Raw genomic sequence first — 15,549 nt, 5'->3', positions numbered from 1 at the left:
CCTATTTGTGCAAAAGGGCCCACCACAGGCTAGTATTAACTGGTTTTGCACTTAGTAACACTGGTAATTTATTTAATGTTGACATGTTCAGGAAGTGCTGGATGTAAGCCTATCTAACAAAGTCATTAAATCTTGCAATAGGATAGCCTTCCATTGGATGAATTGCTGAGTTTATAGGAGATGATAGCACCGCATTTCCAGAGTTGAATCTAAGCATGCAAAAAAGATATTTTTAAAAAGGCTTGAAAATAAATCAGTAGCCTTTTCATGGTTAAGACTTAATGTCATCCTTTTCTGAGCAGCTCAATAAATAGCGCAATGCCAAACATTATGAACAATGAATTTAGACAGATTACAATGCAGTTAAATGGACTGACCCCATTGGAGAAAATGAACACCATCTATTTGCAATATATTTAGGAGAAAAAGAAATGGAGCCAGCACCAAAACTTGATAGAGAATGAGATGGAAGAAGCATTGGGATATTCTGTATTGTTTGTTTCCTGGTTGCCAAAGAATAACAAGAAGATGAATAACCAGGAGAAATAAACTAAAGGATTTTGAAAGATTTACCTTTTTAGTTATTTCCAGTGCTATTTGTTTTTCCACCATATCAATCAAGGGACTCTTACAACTGGAGTACAACATTCGCTCTCGAATACTACATGTGTAGCCGGGCATAGAGTATATAAACACTGAAAGACAGATAAATATTTATGTCCCAAGAAATAGTTTTTAACATCAACTTAATAGAATGGTATTCAAAAAGTAAATGTTTTATATCCTAATTTCACAAGAGAAACCAACTAATTCTGTCAACCAAAATTGGTCAATATTTATTCATAGAAGACATGAGTACTTCCTGGTTTAATCCTCATCAGGAGTGGTAAAGGACTTCTGGTCACTGCTTATATGCATATGGCGCTGTTTCTGATGAAATGTGAAGCAGCCCTGCCTAACACCAGGTCCTTCCTACCGACTGCTGACAGTAATATTGACAGGAGCTCAGGAGAGGTCTGCAGAAAAGGCAAAATGCTCTTCCTGCTAAATAAGATTCAGTATAGAAATCAGAGAGAGGAGTTTTGGAAAGAAAAGACATTTACAAGGAACACCCTCAAAAGCACATTTCTGCTTATTTATTGTAGAAGGTTACTATCTCATGGATTCAGCAACAGGCATCTCATATTCAAGCAAATAATTACATTGTAAGCATATAAGGTTGCAATGGAACCAATATTATCAAAGAAATCTATACCTATAGACTCCAAATAGTCTCCTTCATGACAGTGCTTATAGAGGAAGAAATGATAACGAGCAGAATCCTTTGGTACACGCTTTGGTAAATCGCCTATTTCCGTATGGGTTGTATCTGCCAACTTTATAGTTTCTTGATTAAAGTCTATTTTCTGCCAACAGAAATAAATAATACATTTAAATACTGATGATAAAATTAAAAACAAAATACACTCTGACGAGGGAGCATGGTCTCGGGGTGGGGGGGGTGGGGGGTGACGCATGGGGGCGTGGGAGGTCTAGAGGCCACTGGACCTTAAGGCAGGTGTTCCCAGTCAGAAGGAGGCTTCTGATGGAGGCGCCACCCCTCCCCCGCCCCCACTTCTCACCCAGGATCTAACTGTTCTTTTATGGGCTTCCTCCACAGACGCTCAATCTTCCCAGTAGCCTAAAAATTGAGGCTAGGCGGGAAGCAGCCCTTAAGGGCCTCAACTGGGGTATGGGCGAACTTCCCATCCAAGGCCTTACCCGTCCCAGCATAAAATCACTGTGTGGTCAGGGCAGGCGGGAACCCAAAGGGAATCCTGTCCCTTCACTTTCAGGCCCCCCCCAAACCAAAAAACCTGCCAGTGGGAGAGTGCAAAACTCTGGCCTATGTTACCATGCCACACAAGCAATTCGTTCACAAAGTAGAAAGGCATGGTCTAGAACACATTCTTCTAAGGTGGAGTTTAAATTGGCGAAGTCCTTTATAAGAAAAGGTATTTTGCAAATGAAGTTGCATCAACATGGCAAAGGGTACAACTGAGGCCAGTGCTCGGTTCAATGCATTTTTCGCAGTATATCAGTGATTTATACCCATAGGCAAATAACAGCTGTCTAACTTTGCAAATGAAACCATATTGAGTAAGGGGAATAGGTAAGCCAAATTTGAAGGGAGCTGAATAAATTTGGAAAGTTGGCTGAAGTGTGGCAAATAGCATTTGGTACAAAGCAGCGGGACTGGGAAAGAGAAATAAATAGGGAATACTAATAAACTGGCTCCACACTAAGACAAAACAAGAGGGGGGATTTGGAGGAGACTAAGGGATAGATAAAGAGATCTGTATAGGGACGGGAATTCAATCAAGTCAAAAAGGATGGTGGGTGAGTAAGACTTGTGAGTAAGGCGGTTGAGTTTTGGGCACGTTTATGGAGGGTGAAAGATCAGATGCCATCAAGGACATCAGTGGATACCAGACTGAGGGCAGAATCATCCCAGATTTCCACTTAGTGTGGTAATGGGCAGGTAAAACGATGTTTTACCCACTGGCTGGAATGGCAGTTTTTCACGCCGTTTCATTCCAAACCCGCCGCATTAATTATGCATTCCTGGGAAACACGCTGTTTCCATGGTCGGCGGGTTCTTATTTGCCTGCCATGCCATCACCTCACCACTTCAGCATGCCAGATGCCATATTTAGAGCCCAGCGTGCGCACACCTCTCAGTACTTCCAGCCCACGACTGCTGCAAAGACATGGCCCTGAAAGGCAAAAAGACTGCAGCCCTTAGGTCCAATGACACGTCCGTCAAGCGCCTTTTGGATGCCCTAGAACCATAGAAAAGTTACAGCACAGAAGGAGGCAATTCGGCCTATCTTGTCCATGCCAGCCCGAGGACACCAAGGTGCCCTTTCTAATCCCATCTTCCTGCACCCGGCCCATAGCCCTGCAGCTTACAGCACTTTAGGTGCAGATCCAGGTGCTTTTTAAAAGAGTTTAGAGTTTCTGCCTCTACCACCAACTCGGGCAGCGAATTCCAGACACCCACTACCCTCTACATAAAAAAGTTCTTCCACATGTCCCCCCTACACCTTCTGCCACTTACCTTGAATCTATGTCCCCTGGTTCTAGAATTCTCCACCAAGGGAAACAATTTTATCCTATCCACTCTATCTATTCACCTCATAATTTTGTACACCTCAATCAAGTCACCTCTCAGCCTTCTTTGTTCTAAGGAAAATAACCCCACCCTATCCAATCTCTCCTCGTAGCTACACTTTTCATACCCTGGCAACATTCTTGTAAACCTCCTCTGCACTCTCTCCAGAGCTATGACATCCTTCCTGTAACGTGGTGACCAGAACTGCACACAATACTCCAGTTGTGGCCTCACCAGTGTTTTATACAATTCCAACATTATATCCTTACTTTTATATTCTATACCTCTGCCAATGAAGGAGAGCATTCCATATGCCTTCTTTACAACCCTGTCTACTTGAACTGCTGCCTTCAGGGACCTGTGTACTTGTACGCCAAGATCTCTCACTTCATCAACCCGTCTTAGTATATTCCCATTTATTGTGTAATCCCTGTAACTGTTTGACCTCCCTAAATGTATGACCTCACACTTCTCTATGTTAAAATCCATCTGGCACTTAACCGCCCACTCCACCAACCCATCTGTATCGTTTTAGAGATTATGGCTATCCTCTACACTATCCACTACTCGGCCAATCGTGTTTTATCTCCAAATTTCCCAATCGTGCCCCCCACAATCACATCCAAATCGTTAATATGTAACACGAACATCAAGGGTCCCAACACCGAGCCCTATGGAACACCACTTGAGACAACTTTCCATTCGCAAGGGCATCCATCGACCATTACCCTTTGTTTCCTGTTACAAAGCCAACCTTTTATCCAGTTTGCCACATTGCCCTGAATCCCATGGACTTTTACTTTCCTGACCAATCTGCCATTTGGGACCTTGTCAAATGCCTTGCTAAAATCCATATACACAACATCCACTGCACTACCTTCATCAACCCTTCTTGTCACTTCCTCAAAGAATTCAAACAAATTTGTGAGGCAAGACCTTCCTTTAACAAATCCATGCTGACCATCCCTGACTAGTCCATGCCTTTCCACATGACAGTTAATCCCAGCTCTCAGGATTGATTCTACTAATTTGCTCACCACCGATGTAAGACTAACTGGCCTATAATTGTTTGGCATTTCCTTTGATCCCTTTTTAAACAATGGAACTACGTTTGCATTTCTCCAGTCCTCCGGTATCTCCCCTGTATCTAGTGAAGATTGGAAAATCATCCTCACAGCATCTACTATCTCCTCCCTGACTTCCTTCAGCAGCCTCAGAAACAATCCATCTGGACCTGGTGACTTATCAACTTTCAAGGATTTCAACGCTTCGAGTACTTCCTCTCTCTTTACGACTATCCCGTCCAATATCTCACAGTGTTCCTCCTACATCCTCCCTATCCTTTGTAAACACGGAGACAAAATATTCATTCAAAACCGTTCCCACAGCCTCTGCATCTACACACAACTTTCCATCTTCATCTCTAAAAGGTCCCACTTTTTCCTTAACTAACCTTTTAGCATTAATGTATTGGTAAAACATCTTTGGGTTATCTTTAACTTTACTTGCTAATCTTTTTTCATGCCCTCTGTTTGATTTCCTTATTTCCTTTTTTACTTCACCCCTGCACTTCCTATATTCGTCTAGGCTATCTGCAGTGCTTAGTTCTTTGTGTTTATCGTACGCTTTCTTTTTCTGTTTGATATTCCCCTGTATTCCTCTGGACAACCAGGGAGGTCTAGATTTGGCAGTACCACTCTTATTTTTGTAGGGGACATGTCTACTCTGTACAATTAGGATCTCGCTTTTTAGTGCTTCCCACTGGTTTTCCACTGTTTTAACCTCCAGCAGTGCTGTCCAGTCCACCTCAGCCAAGTCCCTTCTCATTTCTGCAAAATTTGCCTTCCCCCAGTTCAAGACTTTTACTCCTGCCTTATCTCTGTTCTTTTCCATGGTAATGCTAAATCTAACTGAATTGTGATCACTGTCCCTGATATGGTCGCCAACTGTCACTTCACCCACTTGCCCTTCTTCGTTCCCCAAGAGTAGGTCTAGAATTGCATCTCCTCTCGTTGGGCTTGTCACTAATTGGTTGAAAAAATTTTCCTGGACACACTGTATGAATTTTTCTCCCTCAGTGCCCCTTATATTGTTTGAATCCCAGTTGATATTAGGATAGTTGAAATCCCCTACTATTATTGCCCTCTTGTTCTTACAAGCAGAAATTTGCCTAAATATTTGTTCTTCTATCTCCCTTTCACTATTTGGGGGTCTGTAGTATACTCCCAGTAGTGTGACTGCCCCTTTTTTATTTCTAAGCTCAATCCATAAAGCCTTGTTTGTTGACCCATTTAGTATGTCATCCCTTCTCACAACTGGAATTGATTCTTTAACCATTAGTGTTATTCCCCATCCTTTCTTATCTCCTACTCTATCGTGTCTGAAGACTCTATAACCAGGGACATTAAGCTGCCAGTTTTGTCCCTCCTTTAGCCAGGTCTCCGTTATAGCAATGACATCCTGCTGCCATGTGTCTACCTGTGCCCTTAACTCATCTACCTTGTTTGTAATACTCCTTGCATTGAAGTGTAAACAGTTTAACTCCGTCAATTTCCCTTGCTGGACACTTTTTAAACTTTGCTTCTCCTGTAACTCCATGTCTATCACAACGTCCCTAGCTAATGTTCTACCTCCATTTTTCTGATCTGAATCTGACCTATCTGATCCTACTCCTGGGATCCCATCCCCCTGCCACACTAGTTTAAATACTCCCCAACAGAACTAGCAAAAGCCCCCGGAAGGACACTGGTCCCAGTTCTGCCTGGGTGCAGCCCATCTGGTTTGTACAGGTCCCACCTTCCTCAGAACCGGTCCCAGTGCCTCAAGAATCTGAATCCCTCCTGGCTACACCATCTCTCCAGCCACGTGTTCATTTGGTCTATCCTCTTATTCCTGCTCTCGCTAGCACGTGGAACTGGGAGTAATCCTGAGGTTACTACATTTGAGGTCCTGCATTTTAATTTATCTCCTAACTTCCTGCACTGAGCTTGCAGGTTCTCATCCCTTAGTTTACCTATGTCGTTGGTACCAATGTGCACCAAGACCACTGGCTGCTTACCTTCCCTCCCCAGAATGTCCTGCAGCCGCTCCATGACATTCTGGACCCTGGCACCAGGGAGGCAACATACCATCCTTGATTCACTTTTGCGGCCACAGAAGTGTCTGTCTGTGCCCCTAACTATTAAATCCCCTCTCACTATAGCGCTGCTACTTGTTTTCCTCCCGCCCCTCTGAGCAGCAGAGCCACCCATGGTGCAGTGAACTTGGCTGTTGCTGCTTTCCCCTGAGAGGCCATCCCCACCAACAGTATCCAAAGCGGTATATCTCTTAGAGAGGGGGATGACCACAGGGAACTCCTGCACTACCTTCCTGAGTCTTTTGCTGTTCCTGATGGTCACCCACTCCCTTTCTGCCTGTGTAATCTTCACCTGCGGTGTGACCACCTCGCTAAACATGCTATCTACGACTTGCTCAGCATCGCAGATGCTCCACAATGAGTCCACCCGTAGCTCCAGCTCCGAAATCCGGTTAGCTAGAAGCTGCATTTGGACACACCTTCCGCACACATGGTCACCAGGGACGCTGGAAGCGTCCCTCATTTCCCACATCCTGCAGGAGGGGCAGATCACGGGTCTGAGTTCTCCTGCCATGACGTCCCCTTCGATTAAGCTAGCTACTTCCTTAAAAAATACGCTAGCTCAGGGCCTTATTTATGTTAGCTAGGAACCTTGTTTCTTGACTAATTATACTTGTACAGTACTATATACTTTTTTTTTAACTCCTACCTCAGTATTAAGCAATGAAAAACACACCAGGATTTACTCACCAATCAGCTGTTTTTTTTTAAAATCAACTTTCAGAAGTGTCCCTCGCAGGTCTGGTGCACTGCTGAAGGTGCTGCCTCCCTCTCTCTCTTTTTTTTGGTTTGAGGAGGGAGGGAGGGATGGAAACACTACAGCAATGCAATGTTTGGGGGTATTGACAGCGGGTCCTCCTCGATCCCTTTCTGAGTTGCGGTGACTAGGCTGACTTCTCCCAGAATGCTTCTCAGTCACTTCTCACTACTGCCCTCTGTTGGAGACTCGCCGTGATGTCCTCTCCCCCCTCTCTGGCCGCAGGATGGGCAACAGCCTCACTAATCCGGTTTGGGAGGCGGCGGCAGTGGTGCTCAGCGCCTTCAAAAGAGGACAGCCACCCAGCGCTGCATATGGATGAATGATCTCCTCCATTCCGCCAGGGTAAGTCACTCCTCATCACTCTCAGCTCTCACACTAAACCCATCATCCATCCACAGTGATCTCACTCACTGCCGGTTCAAGGGACATCACCATTCACTCTCTCACACAAATCTTCATCGTCCTCTTCTTGTCCATGGGACCACTCACCATCCACACATGCCAGGCATACTTATCATCTGGCCTGGCAGGAGTCCTGCTTACACTCTCTCCAACTCTATTCATGCAGGACAAGCTGGCACACAAGTGGGAGAGGTCACTGACCGGTGGAGGAATGCTTGAAATCAAGGTCCTCTCAGACTTTGAAAACAGAGCCATCTGGCTGACTGGTGACAATCTGGACCAGTCCTGTGCTGACAGTGAGGTCAGCGGTGCTTTAGCAAGTGAGGGCCCAGCAGTGCAACATCCATCAGACACAATGCTGTGAGTGATGTGCCCTCTTTCACAGGCCACTGCCATGCACTGATTATCTCTCCTTGCTTTTGCAGGCACCTCTGGGGAACGGCCAATGGAGTCCACGACCCTGGGCCTCCAATCAAGCCCTGAAGAAACCTCTGAAGAGGAATCTGGAGGCACCCTCCCTGAAGTCCCATCACAGCGCTCACCCACACCCTCCACCAGCACAGAGACACTCACTTCAGTGGGACTTAGCTTTACAGTAGCCTCGGGATCACAATCTGGTGAGCACATCGCACTGTCTGATCCACAGCAGGACTTCCCAGGTTTCCAACACTCGAAGGATTGCTGGAGGCCAGAACGTTGCTGAGTCCGAGTCAGATGACGAGCCTCTGGACTCCGTCATGTCACAGTTGCTGGAGCTGCAAAGGCAAGCTCGGGAACATCAGGGAGGGATGTCCGCTGCACTCCTCAGATTGCAAGGCACAATGGAGGAGTCCATCTGCCGTCAGTCTGAGATGATAGCGCCAGCATGCTAACTCACCAAGATTAACACTGGTAAAATGGTGGCTGCTATGGATATCTTGGTCCAGGACATTGTTCCTGCATTGCTACACAGGCTCAACTCCATTGCTGATGCCATTGTTGGCCTCCAACAGTGTGCAAGACCGGTGCAGGCAGCTCAATCTCACTCCAGAAACCACTTCTCCTCATGGAGTCAGCCAGGGCCCTTGGGCACCCATAGGGAGGAGGTGCACACCCTGGGGCCATCCACCCAGATTACTCAGGGAGTGTCCGGCCCATCTGAATCCCCTCTTCCTGTGACCTCAGCAGCTCTAGCTCCACAGACCGATGAGGGTGCCACTGCCACACAACAGGATCCCGAAAGCAGGCTGGGGCCCTCCAGGTCTCGGCCTTCCAGAGGACGCCCATCAAGGTCATCACAGACAGGGCATAGCAGTCAGCAGGCTGCCTCCACCTCCGCTGTTGGTGGCCAGGGAGCACCAAGACATAGTGGCAGGGTTAGGAAATTTAAGATGTAGTTGCACAGCCTGGGAATGTCTCCCTGCCTACCGCTCCTTTTTCTGATTTCAGTGTTCATGACACTCAGGTGTGAAACCTTTCTGCACAAGATAAAGGCAGGTGTCTCAGTCCAGGGCCTCTTTCCTGTGCTTTGTGCAGCCTTCAGACCACAGTGATGGTCCGCACTCACACTCCCTGGACACATTGCTGATGCCTGCACCTCAATGGCGGTCATTGCTGCCAGAATGTAATGGGCAAGCGTCACAGAGTTCTGTCATTCTCTCTGTGTGCTCTCACATTTAAAGGTGGGGCTGGGCCCCATTTTGTCAGCACCTGTGACCGGTGGCGCTGTTCTCCTGAAGGGCTCAGGTTCTGAAGGCTGACAAATGATCAGGTGCATTTAAAGTTTCATGGCTGCTTCTCCAAGATATGACCCTGATCACAGAGCGCAAGCAATCTGCCCGCAGCCAGACAGGAGGCAGACATTCTGAGGCTGTGTGAAGATCTATGGTGTGTCCTCACTGCATGTCGCCATCATCCTCCAGTAACTAAGCAACTATTATGACAGGAGCATTATTACTAGGATAGGAGCATTAGGAGCGTTGCCATAAGCCAGACTGGAGTCAAAGTTTCACAGATGCAATGTAAGGATCTCTGGTGTCTCCTCATTGCATGTTGTCATCATCCTCCATAAATCTAACACCTATGAACACCTCCTGAGCATGCCTGCCTTGTCTGGCCAGTGCAAGGGCCTCATCCCCATCATGGCTGCCTTCGAGGACTTCCTCACCCTCATCCCCGTCGGTGTCTTCCTCATCAGAAGAGACCTCCAGCTCCTCCATCTCCCCCTCAGCCAGCTCCCCTCCCCGTGGCAGCGCCAGGTTGCAAACCGCGCTGTAGATGACGACAATGCGTGACACTGTCTTGGGACTATATTGCAGGGCTCCACCAGACCTGTCCAGGCCCTGGAATCTCATTTTCTGCATCCCAATGGTCTGCTCCACCAAGTTGCAAGTTACAGTATGAGCCTCATTATAGCATCGCTCTGCTGCAGTCTGAGGCCACTGCACGAGTGTCATCGGTCGCGTCCTCTGTGGGTAGCCCTTGTCCCCGAGGAGTCATCCCTGCAGCTTCTGTGGACCCTGGAAGACCCCAGGGATTTGTGACCGACTGAGGATGTAAGAGTCGTGGACACTCCCTGGAAACCATGCACAGACCAGCAGGATGCATTTGTTGCACACCAGCTGCACGTTCAGTGAATGGAATCCCTTGTGATTGACATAATTGATCACGTGTTGCGACAGAGACCTGAGCGCCACATGAGTGCAGTCGATGGCACCCTGCACCTGTGGGAATCCCGAGTTTTAGGGGAATCCAATCGCTCTTGCATCCTGGCTGTCCTGGTCCCGGCTGAAATTGCACAAAGTTGTGTGCCCTTGGGAAGATGGTATCCATGACCTCATGGGTGTATTTGTGAGTGGCGGATTGTGAAATCCCACAGAGGTTACCTGTGGAGCCCTGAAAGGAGCCACTGGCATAGAAATTGAGCGCTGCAGTCATTTTCACAGCCACTAGCAGTGGATGCTCTCCATGTTTCCGTGGCACCAAATCCTGCAGCAGCTTGCAGATGTGACCAACCAGTTCCCTAGACATGCGCAGTCTTTGGCGACAGTGATTCTCGGTCGTCTGCAGGAATGAAAGGCGGCATTAATAGACCCTGGGTCTAGCTGGGCGCCATCTAGCAACGGCTTGCTGGGGCTCTTTGGGAGCCCCAGCCCCCCCTTCTTCCAAAGGGCGCTGCTCCTCCCTCTGCGCAGCCAGGAGCCTCAGTCTCTCTCTGCTCAGTTGTCTTTGCTCTCTGTAAGCCACGAGGCATACAGTTAGTTCACCAGACTCTATGCTCCTGATGTACTCCTCCTGCAGGATGAAAAAGAGAGACGTATGGGTTAGCATGGGTGTACTAAGAACCTCTCTTGCTTAAGTCTGAAGGACCCTTAATGCATCTCGAATGCTGGCCACCACTTGGATGGCCAGAGATTAGTGCACTGCATGGCTGCCCGAAAACCCACCCACCTCCGCCCACACTACCTGACCGATTAGTGGCACCTTTGCCCATTAGACTGAATGCTGTGCTCTCAGCTCAGGCATTCTCCTAACCCGTGCCGCAAGGCTGCACTGTTAGGTTGAACCATGGGGGAGACTGGTCCAAACTAGGATGATGACATTGCAAGGGGCTGTGAGCGTCTTCACCAATGACTGCTCCACAGCGAGTTTTAGCAAGGAGATTGTACAATGTGCCCAGTTGTCCAACTGTTCTGCAGTTCACTGAGACGCTCATTAGTTTGCCATCTATGCCCAAGGGGTGAAAAGCTCTGAAGCACTTGGTGGCACTTTGATGCCTCTGCGTTGCTTGAGTGGGCAGAGAAGCCAGAGGCCTGACTCCAATCATACCAATGTGGCTGTGCCTGAACTGTCTCAGCTGCAGAGGAATGGTCACTTTATCCAAGGTTTCCCTAATGCTTGCCTGCTTCCCTCCCCCCACTCTGCCCCCATGCAGCACATGCTGGTGCTCTACCTTCAACCACAGGGCAGCCCTTGCCCCAACCCCCTCCGCTCAACGCGCCTCAACCTTAAAGTCCAACAGGCAACCTGGGCGAGCGCTCCACAATGTTACTGTGTACTCACCCTTGCCCCTCCCCAATGTGCCTCAACCACAGGTCAGCTCTTGCCCCAACCCCCTCCGCCCGATGCGCCTCAACCTTGAAGTCCAACAGGCAACCTGGGCGAGCTCTCCACAACGTTACTGTGTACTCACCTCTGAGTTCCCCTCAAAGTGCAGCCTGCCAACTGCATGCCTTTTATATGCTGTTGTGAAACACGTTGGCGTGATGTGGACGATCCAGCCAGTGGGGGGGAGGGGATTGATTCCGGCGGGCTGGGCTTATAATGATATGCAGATGTATTACAATGAGGTTCCCAACGTCCGATGGCGGGAAAGGTGGCCTGCCAGCGGCGGGCAGAGCGGATGATTGCAAACTCGTTGTGAAACTGATGTTTCGCCTTCTCACCATATCGTCCACTCATGCCACTGAACATGCCTGATGCCAGTGGGCACAGACGATTCCACCCTGAGGACAGGATTATGCCTGACTGTGATGCAGGATACAGTTGGATGCCCTCATTAACACCATCACTCAGACTTTCAGGAATGACTTTCACAAGAATAATGGTTTATTGCTACCAAAGGATTGCTGGAGCCCATGGATCTGTATCCCTACATTAGTCACTGCCGGCTGAATAATTTACCCAATGTAACTTAATAAAACTTTACCCATCCTTTAAAGAGCAGGTGTGTAGATGTAGATTCTAACCAATACATTTACTATTAATACTTACAAGTTGTACATAGCTGAGCTGTTTGTTCCTGAGTTTATCCAGGGCTTGTATAGCATCTTCCTGTATAGGAAAGGCTACTCCCTGCAAAGTTGGTTGCTTAGTTTCTATACTGATTTCAGCATTCCCCTGCCAATAAAGAAAATCAAGAAGTAATTTTCCCATTCATTTTGGGTTCATGTGTGCAGTGAGAATTTTTGTTTTAAGAAAATTATAACCAACAACTATAATAAGTCTTCTCATTCAACACAATCATTACAAAAGTATTTTACAGAATGGATGACTGCCAATTAGTCTCAAAGCCTATGGTTCCAAGATATTTTCAGGACATGAAGCAACAGCAGTGGCATCATGTCATCAACAAAATAGCCCAAAGACAATAGGAGATCCTAATGATCTTAGGCATGTGGATGTCACAGGAACTATTGAACAAAATATCCAGCAATCTGTCAATCTAATTAGGCTGCTCTATTAAGTAGACCATTATTCCATTAAATATAGATCAAATAACTTTACAAGTAAGAACTGTTCTGCATGGATTCTATACTTGCAGAAGAACACACGATATATACTCTGTATACTTTATACAGTCCATTTTCAACAACAATAAGCAAGGATGAAATTACTTCAGTTTTGATATTAATTGAAATCTTTAGGTTCATACAATAATTAAAGTTAGCATGATATGCACTGCCTGAAGGGGTGGTGGAAGCAGATTCAACAGTAATTTGCAAAAGGGAATTAGATATATACCTGAAAATGAAAACTTTATAAAGGTATGGGGAAAGAGCAGGAAGTGGGACTGATTGGATAGCCCTTTCAAAGAGCCAGTATAGGGACAATGGGCTGAATGCTCTTTTTATGTCTGCTTCTATGTCTGTCACTAGGCATCGTCAATTCTACTTTATACTTCTTACGGTATGAATAAACTGCACCATTTTTCATTTTAAAAAAAAATCAAGAAATTATATTTAAAACTTGTGATGAAGTCCTAGTCATATGATTTCATAACACATTTAAACTCCTACGATACAGGATGGTAAGCATTACTTCCATCTCAAGGAAATCAGGAATTGGCCTTAAAGAATGAACCTTAGCTAATATTTTCCATCATAATCACAGAAAATGATTTTATACATTGTAAAAACAGACCTTCAGAACCATCTTCCTCTTAGAGTTGCTCTTAGGCTATTTCCATGCAGCAAACAGAATTTTGAAACATAAATAGAAAATATGGCAACTTCAAACCAAATTAATTTGTGTGGCTGTGTTTGATAGTTTTGTAAAAGGTTGTATACCATGAAAGGACAATTAGATTATTTACATTTGGAATCTCAATGTAGATCAAGTTATAAAGATGCTTGTGCAGCACAAGCAGCATTAAGCCAAACCACATCTAGCACAGACGGTGGTCAAACTGTAGTTAAGAAGATCTGGGACCTGTACTTTGCAATTATTACCACCTCATTCATTTTGATTTGCCGTAGCTCCTCTTCAGCTGCAGTTAGCGGGGCAGGATCACTTTGTGAAACAAGATGTTTTCTGTAACCACTAAAGGAAACATCCTCCTATAAACACAGAAGTAGAAAGTATAAATGCTAGCCTCTTCAACAAATACTTCAACTTCACAATGCACTTCGTTCATCTTCCCATTTCACCATCACCCCCACCCCACCACAACCACCACCGCCAAGCCAACCTTCAAATCCATCCACCACGCCTCACATGAGGGGATAGGCAGTGTCACTCTAGAACCTGACTAAGCACTGAGAGTAGCCTGTGATCATTAACTTTTCAAATACTTTCCTTCCTGCTTAATATCTCTGTATGCCCCCCAAAAAATGTGGTCAAGATTTGAGGAGTTGTTTGAGGAATCATGCATTTTTCTTGTACCATATGCCAACGTTTCTTCAATCTCACGTTAAGTAATTCCAGCTGAGAATGAGCAAGTTGAATAGGAAACTCTTCCATCCTATTTTTGTCAGCCAGATATCTAGTGTGTGGAAAATCACCATCATGTTTTACAGTCTCCTGATGAAACCACCGAGAAATGAACGTAAATAGGGATACTGTTTGCCTGATATGAATCATACATACATCCCCATAGGGACACCACTCCTACCCAAGCCCAGGGGGCTTAAGCATTCACAATTGTACTGCTGAAATGTAACCAGCTAAAACTGCATAGCTAGCAACAATTAGCATTTATTTCACACTTTTAGTATCAGAAGATGTTTTGCAGAAGTACAAAAAAAAAAGACACAAAGCCAAAGGTGGAAATGTTAAAAACTTGATCAAAGACATAGGATTTAAGGAGAGTCTTGCAGGAGAGCGGTAAAAGGCTTTAGTGAGGAAGTTCCAGAGCATGGGGCCTCGGCAGCTGAAAGCACAGGTGGCAGTGGTGGGCCAGGAAGTTTAAAAGCACAAGGGGCCAGAGTCTGAGTAAGAGTATGGGGCAGAATTTGTATGGGAATAAGAGAGACAGGGAAAGGTAAGGCCAAGGGCATATTTAATACAAGTTTAAGCACTTCAAAGGAGGCATTGGGAAATCAGAAGCCAACTAGTCAGCAAGGCCAGAGGTGATGGGTAAGAAGGTCTGGGTATAGGATAAGGTATGGGCAGCATTGTTAGATGAACTAAAGTTTATGGCTGAGCTGAAGCTTATGGAAAATGAAGGATGGGCGGCCACTCAGGAGAACATTTGAATAAACTGAGCTTGGAGGTGAGGATTTAGCGGTAAATCAGCTGAGATAGGGACAGAAGTGGGCAATGTTACAGAGGTGGAAGTAGACAGGCATTGTTAGGGATAGGATATTGGGTCGGAAATACAGCTTCGAATGCTAGGGGCAGCAAACTGTCTAACTGAAGCAGTGACAATACAGGAGGGGAATGGAGTTGGTGGCATGGTTATGTTAAACAGTCCATGTCCAAATGCAGCAGGACCAGGATAACATCCAAGCTTGGGCTGACAACTGTCAAGTAACATTTGTGCCACACAGGTGCCAGGCAATAACCATCTCCAACAAGAGAATCTAACCATCAGCCCTTGACATTCAATGGCATGACCATCGCTGAACCCCCCACTATCAACATCCTGGGGCTACCATTGAACAGAAACTGAACTAGACTAGCCAGGAAAGGCTACTCCCTGCAAAGTTGGTTGTTTAGTTTCTATACTGATTTCAGCATTCCCCTGCCAATAAAGAAAATCAAGAAGTAATTTTCCCATTCATTTTGGGTTTATGTGTGCAGTGAGAATTTTTGTTTCAAGAAAATTATAACCAACAACTATAATAGGTCTTTTCATTCAACACAATCATTACAAATGTATTTTACAGAATGGATAAC

General features: G+C 46.0%; 1 protein-coding gene across 1 annotated transcript in view; it reads right to left on the bottom strand.

The window, feature by feature from the left end:
* LOC144696361 (twinfilin-1-like) overlaps positions 1-15,549 on the bottom strand; it is a 42,528-nt gene that overhangs the window by 927 nt on the left and 26,052 nt on the right. Inside the window, exons 5-8 of the mRNA XM_078567575.1 lie at positions 13,665-13,769; positions 12,205-12,330; positions 1,256-1,406; positions 574-695 (exon numbers count right to left, since the gene is read on the bottom strand). Coding sequence (XP_078423701.1) covers positions 574-695; positions 1,256-1,406; positions 12,205-12,330; positions 13,665-13,769 — 504 coding nt within the window. The remainder of the gene's footprint in view (positions 1-573; positions 696-1,255; positions 1,407-12,204; positions 12,331-13,664; positions 13,770-15,549) is intronic.

The sequence above is a fragment of the Cetorhinus maximus genome, chromosome 22 (genome assembly GCF_964194155.1).
Source record: "Cetorhinus maximus chromosome 22, sCetMax3.hap1.1, whole genome shotgun sequence".
NCBI classification, from domain to species: Eukaryota; Metazoa; Chordata; class Chondrichthyes; order Lamniformes; family Cetorhinidae; genus Cetorhinus; species Cetorhinus maximus.
This window is presented reverse-complemented; position numbering and strand designations above follow the sequence as displayed.